The 15172-nt window shown below is 44.8% G+C and overlaps 2 protein-coding genes across 8 annotated transcripts in view; both read left to right on the top strand.

The window, feature by feature from the left end:
- The window catches only part of LOC115504914 (quinone oxidoreductase-like protein 2), a 29484-nt gene extending 28724 nt beyond the window's left edge, over positions 1–760 (top strand). For 2 of the 4 annotated variants that reach the window (XM_032591724.1, XM_030302141.1), the window contains one exon: positions 520–628. In XM_032591724.1, coding sequence (XP_032447615.1) covers positions 520–585 — 66 coding nt within the window. In that variant the 3' untranslated portion in view covers positions 586–628. The other 2 variants (XR_003965850.1, XM_030302142.1) reach the window with 2 other exon arrangements.
- Positions 761–9653: 8893 nt separating this feature from the next.
- LOC115504913 (protein transport protein Sec16B-like) overlaps positions 9654–15172 on the top strand; it is a 63039-nt gene continuing 57520 nt past the window's right edge. For all 4 annotated transcript variants that reach the window (XM_032591745.1, XM_032591744.1, XM_032591743.1 and 1 more), the window contains exons 1-2: positions 9654–9971; positions 12608–12820. The gene's annotated coding sequence lies outside the window, so the exon portion shown is untranslated. The remainder of the gene's footprint in view (positions 9972–12607; positions 12821–15172) is intronic.

Raw genomic sequence — 15172 nt, 5'->3', positions numbered from 1 at the left:
TCAAGACACCAACTTTGAGGCTAATTAAAAAAATTTCCTGTCACCCTTTGGGATAATCAAAGACTTGCTTGGCAGAGAGAAGCACGAAAGATCAGGGTTGGGAAAAGTGTGCAAACCCAGCTACCTTTCCTTCTGTTCAGAGCTGATCAGTAGGTGTCACCAGTAATAAAGATCGATTGCCCTCAGCTCACTAGCGACAAAATGACTTAGATTGAAAGAGGCAGTCATTAAAGAGAGCGAGTTTCTTCAGGTTGAATAAGTATTGGTTAGAACCCCTAATGACCTGCTCCCTGCTCGCCGTGTTCCTGCTTCTTTGGGATGATTTGATTTGAAAGCATTTGACTCATATTTTAGTCACTGTTTGGCCGTCCCAGCGTCTGAACCATTAGCCTGAAAAAAGAATCAATGCAGCTCCGAGTGACCGTATTTATTCGATATTCAAGATTTTCCCCAGCTCTTCCCCGCCGGCTGGCTGCCGGAGAAATCGCTCCCACACACCTACCTCTTCTTTTTCACCAGCTGTGGGTCTGTCCACCTGCACACACTTCTCTCAACAACTCAAGTGAGGTATTAACTATGGGATGACCTTGTCTCTACATCATCAGGATATTTGTCCCCACTCCTTCCTCTGCAGCTGTGGCAAAGACCGCGAAAGATTTGTTACGTAGCAAGCGAAGAGAAATAAAGGTGTCCTCACGTCATCACTTGTGTTCAACAACAACAACAAAATTAAATAAATGAAGAGAAATTTGCACTATTATTTCTTCCACTTCATTTTTCTTCTCGGATTGTGTAAGTGAATCAAAGAGCAGTGAGTTTTCAAAATAGTTATTGTTTATAAAAGTCATGGGAAGGGAAGGCCCAAATTAAACAAATGCTGGCATGTCTAACTGTTCTCTTCCCCTGGCTTCTTTGTCACAGCTTATTGCTAGATGGAAGCCCTGAGGTGGAAGGATGCCTTCTTCTGGAACTTTGCTATTGTTGAGAAATCCTATACAGGGTGGTGATTATTTTTAAAAAATTTTTGCTGTATGTAGAAATAGTTTCTTAAACTTCAGTGAATTGCCTCGTTATTTTAAAAACGGTGTTGTTAAAATGATCACAAAACAGTCATTGAAAAAAATCAAAGCAGCAAAAAGTTTATGAGTAGAAGTTGTTATCCTATTTTTCTCTAACCTGCCTGCCTTTTTTTTTTTTTTTTAATGCTTATTTATTTTTGAGAGAGAGAGAGAGAGAAAGACAGATTGCGAGCAGGGGAGGGGCAGAGGGAGAGGGAGACACAGAATCCGAAGCAGGTTCCAGGCTCTGAGCTGTCAGCACAGAGCCCGATGCGGGGCTTAAAGTCAGGAACTGTGAGATCATGACCTGAGCTGAAGTCAGATGCTCAACCAACTGAGCCACCCAGGTGCCCCATCTAACCTGCCTGTCTTACTCCCTTTCTCCAGGGAAACCACAGTAAGCAGTTTGGTGCTGCTTTGGTAGATCTTTTAAACACGTACACACGATGCATACACACAGAGGTTTTGTTTTTGTTTTTGTTTTTAAATAAAGACATACATAGTTTTTAAAAATAACCGATCATCAGGGCACCTGGGTGGCTCAGTCGGTCAAGTGTCTGACTCTTGGTTTCAGCTCAGGCCATGATCTCCCAGTTTGTAAGTTCGAGCCCCACAACGGGCTCTGTGCTGGAGTGTGGGGCCTGCCTGGGATTCTCTCCCTCCCTCCCTCTCTCTGCCACCCCCACCTTGCTCATGCACACGCATATGCTCTCTGTCAAAATATATAAACGATTTAATTGATCATAGTATGCACACTGTTCTGTATTGTACTGTTTTTAATCAGTATGTCATAGACATCATTCCATATTAGTAAAATAGACATCTCGTTCTTTTTTTTTTTCATCTTGTTCTTTTTAACAGCTGTTTAGTGCTCCAAAATGAGGATATGTATCATATGCAACCACTTCCTTATTAGTGGGCTTATTCTGCACCGCTCCCTGGTGGTCTAGTGGCTAGGATTAGTGGGCTTATTCATTTATTCACCTTGATGTGATACACGTGGCTGTGCCTCTGTGTGACAAGCTCAGCACAGCACAGGGAATATACACGATGGTGGGCAGAAGTTTTACAAATTTAGCGGGGGAGATGGACGTGAATTAAAACCACAAAACTATGCCAAATTAGTGTCGCATAAAGTATAATGGAGGGATCTAACTCAGGCAGGTCAAGAAAGGTTTCCCTGAGGAGAGATCCTTGAAACGCTGAAGACGGAGGCTTCTGGAACATTGAATTCTAGGGATTTAAATCGGGAAGGAAGGGAGGAATGTTCTAGGGCCCCATGGCAAATGAAAGTCTGTGAGTGAGAGGGGCTGAGAGAAGAGGAGTAGGGCTGGAGGGGGAGCAATGGAGGCAGGTGTTGTAACATGAGGCTGCAGACAGGCCCAGATTAGGCGGGGACCTGTGGGCCAGGTATGGTTTGTGTCCTTACCTTAAAAGGATGGGATGCGGGGCGCCTGGGTGGCGCAGTCGGTTAAGCGTCCGACTTCAGCCAGGTCACGATCTCGCGGTCCGTGAGTTCGAGCCCCGCGTCGGGCTCTGGGCTGATGGCTCAGAGCCTGGAGCCTGTTTCCGATTCTGTGTCTCCCTCTCTCTCTGCCCCTCCCCCGTTCATGCTCTGTCTCTCTCTGTCCCAAAAATAAATAAACGTTGAAAAAAAAAATTAAAAAAAAAAAAAAAAAAAAAAAGGAGGGGATGCCATGAGGTGCTCTAGGGAGGGGTGGGGTGGGGGCGGCATGAGCAGCACAGCATTTTTGGAAGAATCCTCCTAGCTATAGTGGGAAGAAAGTTTTAGAGATGAACAGAACAACGAGGAGTCCATGAAAATCCCAATGGGAGAGGAGGGTATCTGGGACTAAGGTGGTGATGATGGGAAGGGAGAGAAATCGACAGGACAGAGAGCTCTGCGGGAGGTAAAAGCAAAAGAACAAACAGGCAGGGTTGGTGGAGGGGGAGGGAGGGAAATGTCAAGATGTCTCCTAGCTTCCTGGATAGGTATTTGAGAGGAGGAACATCAGAAGAGAACCGAGTTGTGGCAGTGGCAGGGGATATGATGGGGTTAGAAGGTGAGGTTGTGCATATATTGAGACATCCAGGAGATGTGAGCTGTGCAGTTTTCTGTACCTGTCTCATGCTCAGAAGAGAGGTGTGGCCTAGAGATACGAATTTGGGCGTCATTTGCATGGAGGTACCATTGGTACCTGTGATGAGATTGTAGAGACGGCACGGAGAGAGAAGGGAAGAGGGTCTAGACTGACTGTAAACATCTTTCCTCTCTGTAGGACTGTAGAATATCGTGACTGCTCTGTGGACCACTCAGAGAGACTTGGACAGGGATAGTTTGGTGATTTCACATGAACCACAAGAGGTTATCAGGAAGGCTGTATTGCACAGGGAATAAAGCACCATTCTCTCAGTAGAGGACCAGCGACTGGGGCTCTTAAGTCCAGCTGTTCGGCCTTGGGCTAGACTCCTCTTTTTAATTTTCTCAGGTAAAACAATGAAGATCATAATATGTTTTTTCTACCTTGCGTGGTTCCTGTGAGGGTCAAATGAGATAATGTATGATAATGTGTGAAAGCGCTTTCTAATTGTCATTTTCGTAATAGATTATGAGGTCGTCTAGCACCAGTGTGTTCAAGTTCATTTCAGAGTGGAGCAAAAATGCGTATTTTTTTGGCATCTGCTGGGCTGATATGGAGCAAAGGAATTGTTTGATTTTTAAAATTGTCTCTCAAGTATTTCTACACTCTATTGTCGCTGAAGTCATTGTGCTCTTTTATACGGAATAATGGACAAAGCGATGGGAGCCCCATGATCCGACGTACCTCAAAGACATACAGAACCAGACAAGGTCTAAAGAAGGACACCTAAATTGATCCAGAGGGCAGAGGGGGTTCTTTTGTGAGGGATGATGAAAGAATTGGGGCTCTTCATTCTGGAAAGACACAGGCTGAGAGGGGAATATGATTGAAATTTGTAAAATAATGAAAATCATAGGATAAAAATATGAACGTATTAAATCCCAGAGCACAAGAACTAGGGACAACTTTATCATTTTAAAGAAATAGCTTTAGGGCAAAGTAAAAATAGTACTTCTTTGCACAGGAATACTAAGCACATGGAACTTACTACTCTCAAAGATCGCTAGGACCAAAATCAAATATTGTAAGAGAAAGACATGTATTTCTGGAAGATAGATTCATAGATTATAAAATGAAATTAAAAACAGTTTGGGTAAGTCTCCCCAGTTTTGGACTATGGCACCATGGAGAGTGGCCATGAAGCTTTCCTGTTTCCATCTGGCATCCTTGTCCAGATCAAGATTCCCGAGTGGATGTGCCAGAGAGGACAGAGCACAGAATTTGAGCTCAGAGGGCCTGGCTGCAAGTGACTCTCGGGAATCACTTCTTTTTATTTACTTTATTTATTTTTATTTATTTATCTATTTAACGTTTATTTATTATTGAGAGACAGAGAGACATAGAGCATGAGCAGGGGAGGGGCCGAGAGATGGAGAGACACAGAATCCGAAGCAGGCTCCAGGCTCTGAGCTGTCAGCACAGAGCCCGACGCGGGGCTCGCGGGGCTCAAACCCCCAAACTGCGAGATTGTGACCTGAGCCGAAGTCAGACGCTTAACCAACTGAGCCACCCAGGCGCCCCGGGAATCACTTCTTTTTTATGTACCTCCATTTCCTCATCTGCAAAAAGAAGAAAAAAAGGTAATATCAACATTAAAACCTGCTGCACTATTGTAAGAGATCCAACTGAAGGGATGTCTGTGGCAGTGTTTTGTAGTTGGTAAACATATTAGCCGTAGGGGCATGAGAATTGCCACTTTTATTGTTGCATTTCCAATTCTATTTCCTTTAGGTGGGTTGACCTTCACCTTGTCCTTCCTGATCCTGGCCTTGCTGGGGAGCAATATTTGCCAGCTCAGAAATGAAGGAGAACACTGAGGATAGGGACACTCCCTGGTCCTCTAGGGAGGGAGGTAGAGAGAATGCAGACATCTCTTCTTTCATCCCTTGTTCTTCCTTGCGAAGGTAGAGAAATAAAGGTGAGGAGGTAAGGAGAGGGGTGCCTGGGTCAGTCAGTTAAGTGTCCGACTCTCTCTCTGTCTCTTTTTAATGTTTATTTATTTTGAGAGAGAGAGAGAGAGAGAGAGAGAGAGAGAGAGAGAGAGAGAATGAAGGGGGGGAGGGGCAGAGAGATGCTTAACTGACTGAACCACCCAGGTGCTCCTAGCATCTGACTCTCGATATCAGCTCAGGTTGTGATCTCATGATCTTGCAGTCATGGGATCCACCCTGAGTTGGGCTCCACACTGAATGTGGAGGCTGCTTGGGATTCTCTCTCCGCCCCTCTCCTGCTCACACACGCAAACACGCTCTCTCTCTCTCTCTCTCTCAAACAGACAAACATTATTTAAAAAGATAAGAACTTTGAAAGCATCTCTCTTCTTTGGATGTTTTGGGTGGTGAGATGCCACCCAAAACCTGGGGTATTCTGGTCTCTGGGCAACTTCAAGGGTTCTCACAGATCTTAGGAAAACTAAAAAAGGGGGGTAGAGGGCTGGAGGAGGAAAAACCACGGGGATTGGTTTCTTTTTTCTTTTTTTTTTTTTAATGTTTATTTATTTTTGAGAGAGAGAGAGACAGAGACAGAGACAGAGCACGAGCAGAAGAGGGCAGAAAGAGAGGGAGACACAGAATCCGAAGCAGGCTCCAGGCTCTGAACTGTCAGCACAGAGCCCGATGCAGGGCTCGAACCCATGGACTGGGAGATCGTGACCTGAGCCGAAGTCGGACACTTAACCGACTGAGTCACCCAGGTGCCGCCCTGGGATTGGTTTCTTAATGGCATCTATAGGTTTGGGATTTAAGGGAGAGACAAAAATATGACTGAAATTTCCTTTCAAGATGGCCACTGCAGTTTGCTATGCTGGAAAGCCAATGGAGATCTGGAGGGAAAGAATGTGTCTTGCCTGGACACACTATGAATATGACGTGTATCCCTAAGGAATCCAACCTCACCAGAGGACATCCAGGAACAGCAGGAAGAGAGGACTGATGACAAATAGCTTTTTATTTCCTCCATAGCAAATATGAACGGCTTTGCCAGGCTTCCAAGCACCCCACTGTACAACTTCCCCTGACCTCATGTCCCATGGAGAAGAGTGAAAGGAGAATGGTCCACTAGCCAAGACAGCCAACGATTTGAATTGTGGCCTCGGCACTAATTAGCTGTGGGCTCTGCTTCTAGTCCATAAAATGGTGGTAATAGTAACCCCCTTGTCCTTGAGTTGCAGTGAGGTCAAAATGAGGTTATATTTGTGAAGCACTTAGCATAGTGCCTGGCACTTCATGGGCCCCAAATAAACGTCGGCCTCTGTCATGACCCATTAGTACCTTCTACTCTAAGGAGATGGATTGCTAGATAATGAGCTCTGTGAATGCAGGAACCGGGTGTGCATTGTGAATTTCTCTGCACCAAGCACCGTCATGCCTTTTCTGTGCAAGTTATATCCATTCAGGGCCCGCTGAAGGCTCATTTCCTCTGTGAAACCAGCTCGGATTGATCTCACTCTCGTAGGAATTCCCATAGCACACAGTTCAGCCCTTAGAGAGCCATGGATTTGCATAGTCGTCTGTTGCATTTGTATATATTAGGCTTAGCCTTCAACGACATTCAACAATTTAGTGCACATTTGCTATGATCATGGCCTTGGGTTAGAGATGCAACGAGGGAATAAGTTCCGTAGTCTCAGGACCTATATATGACAGGGGACCCAGTGTAGGACAGCATCCATCTTGCTGTTCTCATCTGCTGCTCTGGACACATGACACAGTGGGAACGCTTTGCAGGAACCTCTCCTTTTGAGGTCCTGGGAGACATATTTTCTGGCAATTGCAGTTTCTTCATTCCTGGTATCTCGAGTTGATGGGAAAGCTGTGCAGGGGGTTTGGATTACTGCTCATTTGTCTCAAAAAAACGTAAAGCGATACTCAGGATGTTATTTTTTTTCCTCTTGAGAACAGCATTCGCATGTCAATCGGTGCCAATTTCACATTGCAGGTGATTGAAAGATTCCTCTTCCTTTCCTTTTGTTCTGCAATATGCAAACGCCAGTGGCGGAAGCTGGACCAGGTCTACTGAGTTTCTTTCTCCATTACTTCTCTGAAGAAAGGATCAAGGGCGATGTCTTTTTGAAGGCAGGTGTGGGGGAAGTAGCACTCGCGCGTCCTTGTCTCCCGTCTTCGGTTTCTGCTCACGTCTTAGGCTCACTTTCTTTTTTTTTTTTTTCTTTTTTTTTTTTTTTTTTAATTTTTTTTTCAACGTTTATTTATTTTGGGGACAGAGAGAGACAGAGCATGAATGGGGGAGGGGCAGAGAGAGAAGGAGACACAGAATTGGAAACAGGCTCCAGGCTCTGAGCCATCAGCCCAGAGCCCGACGCGGGGCTCGAACTCACGGACCGCGAGATCGTGACCTGGCTGAAGTCGGACGCTTAACCGACTACGCCACCCAGGCGCCCCTTAGGCTCACTTTCTGATGTAGATTCAGGCCACCTTTCTCGGTTCTCATGGAGTCAGGAACCACTGTGGTCCACCGGGGACCCCCTTGCTGCAGCTTCCAAGTGAGGGTCAGTAACCTAGCTGTTCCCATTGAATAGTTCCCTTTTGACTTCAGCTTGTAAAATTTCTGATATGTTTTCATTTTTATCCTCTCCTTTTCTCTAAAGGTTATTTTTAAGTTAAAAATAACCATAAGGAGACCTTGTGATCCTCTTCTCACTGACCCAGATATTTTAAGAGCTGGAGGACTGACAGCAGCCTCTCATCTGGGGACACAGGCTGGCTCTCAGGAGCCAATTAGCTAAATGTAATAATAAAATATTAATCCTATTTCCCACACATAAAACACTCTCCTTGTTTTTCCTTGCCTATCCAAACCCTACTCACCCTTCAAGGCACTGTACAAAAAGCCATGGACTTGAGGATAAGAGACTTGGGTTCAATTCCTAGCTTGGAAACCTTCAAGCCATCTGACCTTAGGCAAGTCACTTTATGTGTGTGGACCTTGGTTTCTTCCTCTGGAAAACCCAGATGCTAATGATCTCATAGAGGGAAAGTTGAAGGCTTCGGGCCCAGCTCAGTGACTGTGGTACACAGAACAGGCCCCAAGGAAATACTTATCAAACTCCAGAAAGCCCATTTTGAGTAATCCTGGAATCATTAATCTCTCCTATTTTTGGATTTCTGTATTATTGACTCTATCTACACTATAGAATTCAACAGCTAACTATACCTTGTCTTTAACGTGTGTTTTCAATCCTCAGCTGGTGGGTAGGTTCTTTGCAGGATGGCGCCTTTTTATTTTTCTCTTGCCAATGTTGCAATACTAGGCACTTAATCCCTGATAATTGATTGATAGAGAATATTACCCATCTTACTAAATTTGAGTTCTGTAGCACAATAGAGGTTATTTTCTTTGTCTTTATCTCTCCAGTTTCACTGCCTAATGCTAATGGTGAGAGAGTAGGAAATCTTTTAGGCTTTCATTATCTTGTCAATTTGTAGCTTCTCATCAAATATGTGCTATTCATGTGTTCAAGATATTGCTGACCTGCCATGAACACAAAGTTGATTTGAATTGCTTATCCACTGTAAGGATAGGTTTCCACTAAGTCAGCTTTGTTTTCTCACTTAGGCAGGATTGAGGACAGCCCACTATGTGCCCGGTGAGACCTCCCTTTCCCTGTCCTGGAACTGAGGTCTCTAAAGCAGGCCTATAGCTTGCCTTCTTCTGCAGTGACTGGCTTTCAGTGGATTTAATAGCAGTCCCAAATGCCTGTATTCTTTGGGTGACAACAGTGCCCTGGCTGTCACATCACCTCCACAGATTACCCCACGAATGGTTGTGGGTTGAGTTGTGTTCCCCCAACAAAAAGGTATGTTGAAATCCTAGCTTTCAGTACCCACGACCGTGACCTTATTTGGAGCTGGGGTCTTTGTAAATGTAATCAAGTTAAGATGAGGTCAGACTGGATTAGGATGGCCCTAATCCAATGACTATCACCCTAATAAGTAGAGAGAGATTTGGGCACAGAGGAGGATGGCCATGTGAAGACAGACACAGAAATTGGGTTGATGCAGCCACAAGCCAAAGGATGCCTGGGATGGAGGGAGCCACCAGGACCTGGGAAAAGGCAGGGAAGGATTCTCCCCTAGAGTCTTCAGAGGGTGCGTGGCCCTGCTGACAACTTGATTTCAGACTGCAGCCTTCAGAACTATGAGAAAATAAACTCCTGTTACTTTTTTTTTTTAATTTTTTTTTTAAACGTTTATTTATTTTTGAGACAGGGAGAGACAGCATGAACGGGGGAGGGTCGGAGAGAGAGGGAGACACAGAATCTGAAACAGGCTCCAGGCTCTGAGCTGTCAGCACAGAGCCTGACACGGGGCTCAAACTCACGGACCGCGAGATCATGACCTGAGCCGAAGTCGGATGCTTAACCGACCGAGCCACCCAGGCGCCCCGTAAACTCCTGTTACTTTAAGCCACCAAGTTTGTGACAATTTGTTATGGCAGCCTCAGGAAACTAACACACTGCCTTAGAGTCTAAATACAATACAGAAGGGAGGCTTTAATTACAATCAATTACGCATCCTCCCCTGAAAGGCCTTGGTACTAATCCCATCATGCCTTGTGATTACTCTTGTGACTCCCTCAGTTTAACACCCCTGGGCCTCCTCCTCCACACAGCGCTGTCCTATCCTTATTTGACTTTATCTCCCACCCTCTGTCCTCAGCCACTTCTCTAAATGTCCTCCACAGCATTCTGCTCTGATACCTGACTCACTCCTGAGGATGGAGATACCCTGCAAGAGCCCCAGGGCCTGATGGCGGGGTAGGTGTCTGCTTTGCTCCTCATGGCCACTTTCAGCCCATTGTTCCTCCCTGACCCTTCCCCAGCAGCTCTGAAGGACAGGCCATCCATTCTCCATAAACCTCCCATGCTGGGTCAGCCACTGACAAGCAGTCAGTCCTCCAGTGCAGCCCAGGACCCCGCTGGCTCACGTCCCGGCTTTTCACCTCTCCTGTCCTCACTCTTGCTGGTTGGCCTGATTAGATCGGTCAGTCCCAGCCCTGGCTGCACTTTAAAATTATTTGGGGTGGGGCACCTGGGTGGCTCAGTCAGTTAAGCCTCTGACTTCGGCTCGGGTCATGATCTCATGGCTCGTGAGTTGGAGCCCTGGGTCAGGCTCTGTGCAGACAGCTCAGTCTGGAGCCTGTGTCAGATTCTGTGTCTCCCTCTCTCTCTGCCTCTCACCTGCTTGTGTTCTGTCTGTCTTTCTCTCTCAAAAATAAATAAACATTTTAAAAACTAAAATTATTTGGGAAACTTTTATGTTTAAACGTTTATTTAGAGAGAGAAAGAGAGTGCACAAGTGGGGGAGGGACAGAGAGATAGAGGGAGAGAGAGAATCCTTAGCAGGCTCTGTACCACCAGGGAAGAGCCTCTGACACGGGGCTCAAACTCACAAACCATGAGATCATGGCCCGAGCTGAAATCAAGAGTAGGATACCCAGCCAACTGAGCCACCCAGGTGCCCCTGGGAAACTTAAAAAGCTCAGGCACTTCTAACCCTTCCCCACCCTCCCAACCCATGGAGCCTGAATGAGAGGATTGGAGGCTTGTGTATGTTTCAATAGCTCCCCAGGTCATTCTCCCACCTCAGCCGACTAGCCTAACAGTAACGCTGTGTTCCTCATGATTAACACTTGTACTAATACTTGTCGATTTCTGGCACCCCTCTGTGGCCACTACCTTCTCACTTCCGGCTCACTCCCGCCGGAACCCCACTCCAGCCATTGTTTGGTTTCACTAGGTCCAACAGGCCATCATCCCTGTACCTTGTCACTGTCCATCATGGCCCTCAAGGGCCTTGCCTTCCACCTCACTCACCTGAGTCCATGGAGCAGGCTCCCTTGCCCCTCTCCCCTCTCCTGCCTTTACCTGGTGAGTCCCCAGATCTGACAACACTCTCTACTCACCTGCTCATGTCTGCATCCAAGCACCAAACCTCCAAAAGCGGCTGGATAAAAATACACAGCAGGCTTCCTGGTCTTAATTTTATGAACTCAGAGCTCAAGTGGACTCTCAGTGCTGCCCGGCAGCCCTGCCCTCATTTCCCTAGTTAATTCGCTTCCCTGTTTTTAAGAGGCTCTTTTGCACCTTCTGTCTCCAAACCAGCTCCCTCCAGTATCCAGCCTTCTCACTCTTTCTTTAGGCTGACCTTGTTCCTGTCTCAAGACATTTGCACTTACAGTTCACTGTGCCTTCCACACTTTTCCCCGGATCTTTCCCTAGAACACCCCTCCCTGGATTTATCTTAGCTTCTCAGGGAGTATTCCCTGACTCATCTACCTAAAATATGCCTCCCACCTCCACCCTGACGCTCCATTCTCTGATTCCTTCTTATTTTCTTTACAGCACTTACCACAGTCTGATATTAAATGATGGATTTATTTTTGTTTGCTTATCTGTCTCCCCCACAAGCACGCAGGCTTTATGAAGGCAGTTCCCTTCTGGTCTGCCTAGTTCGCATCTGAATCCCCAACACCAGGTACAGTGCCTGGTGCACAGTAAGCTGACAGTGAATGTATGAGTGAATGAATGCATGAATGAATGAACAAAGGGATAGGTCTGTGTTGCATTTTTTTTTTTTAATGTTTTACGTTTTGTGAGAGAGCAAGAGAGAGCATGAGTGGGGGAGAGGCAGAGAGAGATGAGACAAAGGATCCAAAGCTGGCTCTGTGCTGAGATCAGTGAGCCCAATGTGGGACTCGAACTCGTGAACTATGAGATCATGACCTGAGCCGAAGTCAGACACTCAACCAACTGAGCCATACAAGTGTCTGATTTGACTCTTGCTAGCCGTGAGGTTTAAAGTGCATTACTCACTCTCTCTGAGCTTTGGTTTGCTTATTTGTAAAGAGGAGAGGATCTTCTTGGTTGGTGAACATGTAGAGATACAAGGAGAGTGGCATACAGGGAGAGGGCATGGAATAATAATAATAATAATAATAATAAATATCATTAGGGTGCAGGTATAAACCATGGCCTGAAGCACTCTTCTAAGTGCTTTACCTGTAATGATTCAATTACAGTTGACTCTTGAACATGAGTTTGAACTGCATGAGTTCACTTGTATGTGGATTTTTAGATAAATACAGTACAGTACTATAAATGTATTTTCCTTATGAGTTTCTTTTTCTCGCTTACTTTATTGTAAGAGTACAGTATACAATACATATACCATACAGAGTACATGTTAATTGACTATGCTCTCAGTAAGGTTTCTGGTCAATGGTAGGCTATTAGTAGTTAAGTATTTTGGGGGAGTCCAAAGTTACACAGGGATTTTTGACTACACGGGGGGCTGGGGAGTGGTTGCTGCAACCCCCATCCATGTTCTTCAAAGTCCTACTGTACTCTTCACGACAATCCTGGAGGTAGTTACTATTAACTCTGTTTTACAGGTATAGAAACTGAAGTCGAGGGAAGGGAGATTCAGTGATTTATCTGACATCAATGGATCCAGAGAATGGCCAAGCCAGGACCCCAGCCTGGTGGTGTGGTCCCAGAGCCCACACACATAACCATTGTGATATACCACCTCTGCTCAGTCTTTTTACCCTGTGTGTCTCTTGGGGAATTCAAGATGCTTTTCCATCACTTGACTCAGTCTTCTGGTGGGTCAACATGAGAATTTTGGTCTGCTGTTTGTAAGTAATTTAGTTGAAGGTGTGGAGCTTGTAATTCTTTCAAGGAGAAACATTTGTACTTGTTTTTGGCCATGAATTTTGGCTCAGCAAACTGAGCCAATACCTCCAATCTGCTGATGATATTTGAATGAATGTGCCTGTGAGAGCCAGAAGGTCTGTATTCGGGAGCCTAACAATCTTTGCATTTTCCACTTTTTATTAGTTGTTTAGTTACATACAGGTAAGTCTAGAACTTCCCCAATTTCTCCAAGATGTCTGAGCTAAGCAAAATGCAGGTTTATGAATATATGGATGTATGCTTTTTGCGCATTTTCCAAACATGTCTTTTTTAAGTAAGGGAAAATGAGACTACAAGATTGTCTTCAGATCAGGGTCGTGAGTCCCATGTCAGTTAAGGCCCAATATTGTCAATAACAGCCTGAATAGTATAAGTATTCTCAAGTAAGAAGGCTTATATTTTGAATATTTTCTTCCATCACTTTTACCATGGTAATTTTTCAAAATTACCATATTTGCCTCTTCCTCTCCTGATCTGTTATAACATTTATTACTGGCATTCCGCATTTGGCATTTATTTACATTCTGCTTTTTGTGGACGTTTATATGTATCCTTCATTTTGTCTAGTTGAGTGATTACTATCAAGATGAAAGAGAGTAAACTAATCATCAGGCAAGATAGCAAATGCAGTTCATATTTAACTATTCTTTGCATAAATCTAAGGAGGTGATCTTTGCATACAAAGCAAGAACATAATTAGGAGTGTCTTCTCCAGTTATTACAAGTCAATTAGGCAGGATCTATCCTTTTTTAAAATCTTTTTTTAATGTTTATTTATTTTGGAAAGAGAGAGAGACAGAGAGAGAGACAGAGTGTGAGCAGGGGAGGGGTAGAGTGAGAATGGGAGACACATAATCTGAAGCAGGCTCCAGACATGGGGCTTGAACTCATGAATCTGAGCCAAAGTCAGACGCTTAACCAACTGAGCCACCCAGGCAGGATCTATTCTTAATATTTACAGCACAATGTTGTGGGATGGTCTCTGAGAGCCAAAGCCCTAAATTCTACCTGTATGTCTTTGGGCAAGTTTTTTTAACCTCTCCAAATCTCTGTTTCTATCTAAAATGATGGGTTGAATTAAAAATCCTTTTAGAATTAAAAAATTTTGGACTTTACTTTGGATTGTTTTTGTAGTTTTTCAACTAAAAGAACAACACTTCTTTTTAAAAAGTTGTTTTTAGGGGCGCCTGGGTGGCGCAGTCGGTTAAGCGTCCGACTTCAGCCAGGTCACGATCTCGCGGTCCGTGAGTTCGAGCCCCGCGTCTGGCTCTGGGCTGATGGCTCAGAGCCTGGAGCCTGTTTCCGATTCTGTGTCTCCCTCTCTCTCTGCCCCTCCCCCGTTCATGCTCTGTCTCTCTCTGTCCCAAAAATAAATAAACGTTGAAAAAAAAAATTTAAAAAGTTGTTTTTAAGACAGTTCTGTAATTCAGAAATTTTACCTAATCAGTCCTTTTCCTCATTTAAGTTTAAAATCAGGACCTTCCCCACTTCCAGGGTAATGAATAAACACATACAATATATGCCTTCTGATTAATACACATATCTGCTTGATACACAGCCCTTATGGTGATGGGACGTCGTGAATTTTTTATGATTGCCCCAGTTCAAAAAAACTTCCATCTTGTTGTTTACATAATTAAGATAAGTTAACGTCCAAGTGTATTCATCTATCTCACTTCATTTCAATTCAGAAAATGTGGTCAGGGAATACACAGTGACCTTTCCTGTGTTTTAATTATGTAGATTGTGTTGGTTACTGGGTCACTGATCAATGAGAGCTAGTTTCCCAATTTTAGGCTCTGTTGCTGGAGTGTAGGGATTGGTTGGTGGCTTCCAACTTCTCTCTTTTCCCCGATTGGCATTTCCCCAAGTGATCTGTGGTCACCCTCAGGCGCCATCTGAGACACGATGGATTACTGCCCTCTTGGCAACATTGCTGTGGGGTCTTTCCTCTGCACATCACAGAAGGGTGAAGAAGTGACCCGCCTCTGACGCCAACCTCAAGGACAGGAGGGCTGTGTGAGGTCTGGGCTCGAAAAGTGTTTTACATTTCTCTTTGGCATGGCTTGTCTGTTCCACATAAGCCCGAGAACATCTTTAGAATTCTGAAGTGTTTTGGGAACACACAGAGGAAAAAATAAAATCTGTTTAAGATTCAGCACAGGGGTTCAGAAGCATAACAGTCCAGGCAAGTCACCACTTGTCAATAATTTTTACATAATAGAAAGAGCTTTATTGTTTCTTTTTGTTACATAAATAAA

Source organism: Lynx canadensis, chromosome F1, assembly GCF_007474595.2.
Source record: "Lynx canadensis isolate LIC74 chromosome F1, mLynCan4.pri.v2, whole genome shotgun sequence".
NCBI lineage: Eukaryota > Metazoa > Chordata > Mammalia > Carnivora > Felidae > Lynx > Lynx canadensis.
This window is presented reverse-complemented; position numbering and strand designations above follow the sequence as displayed.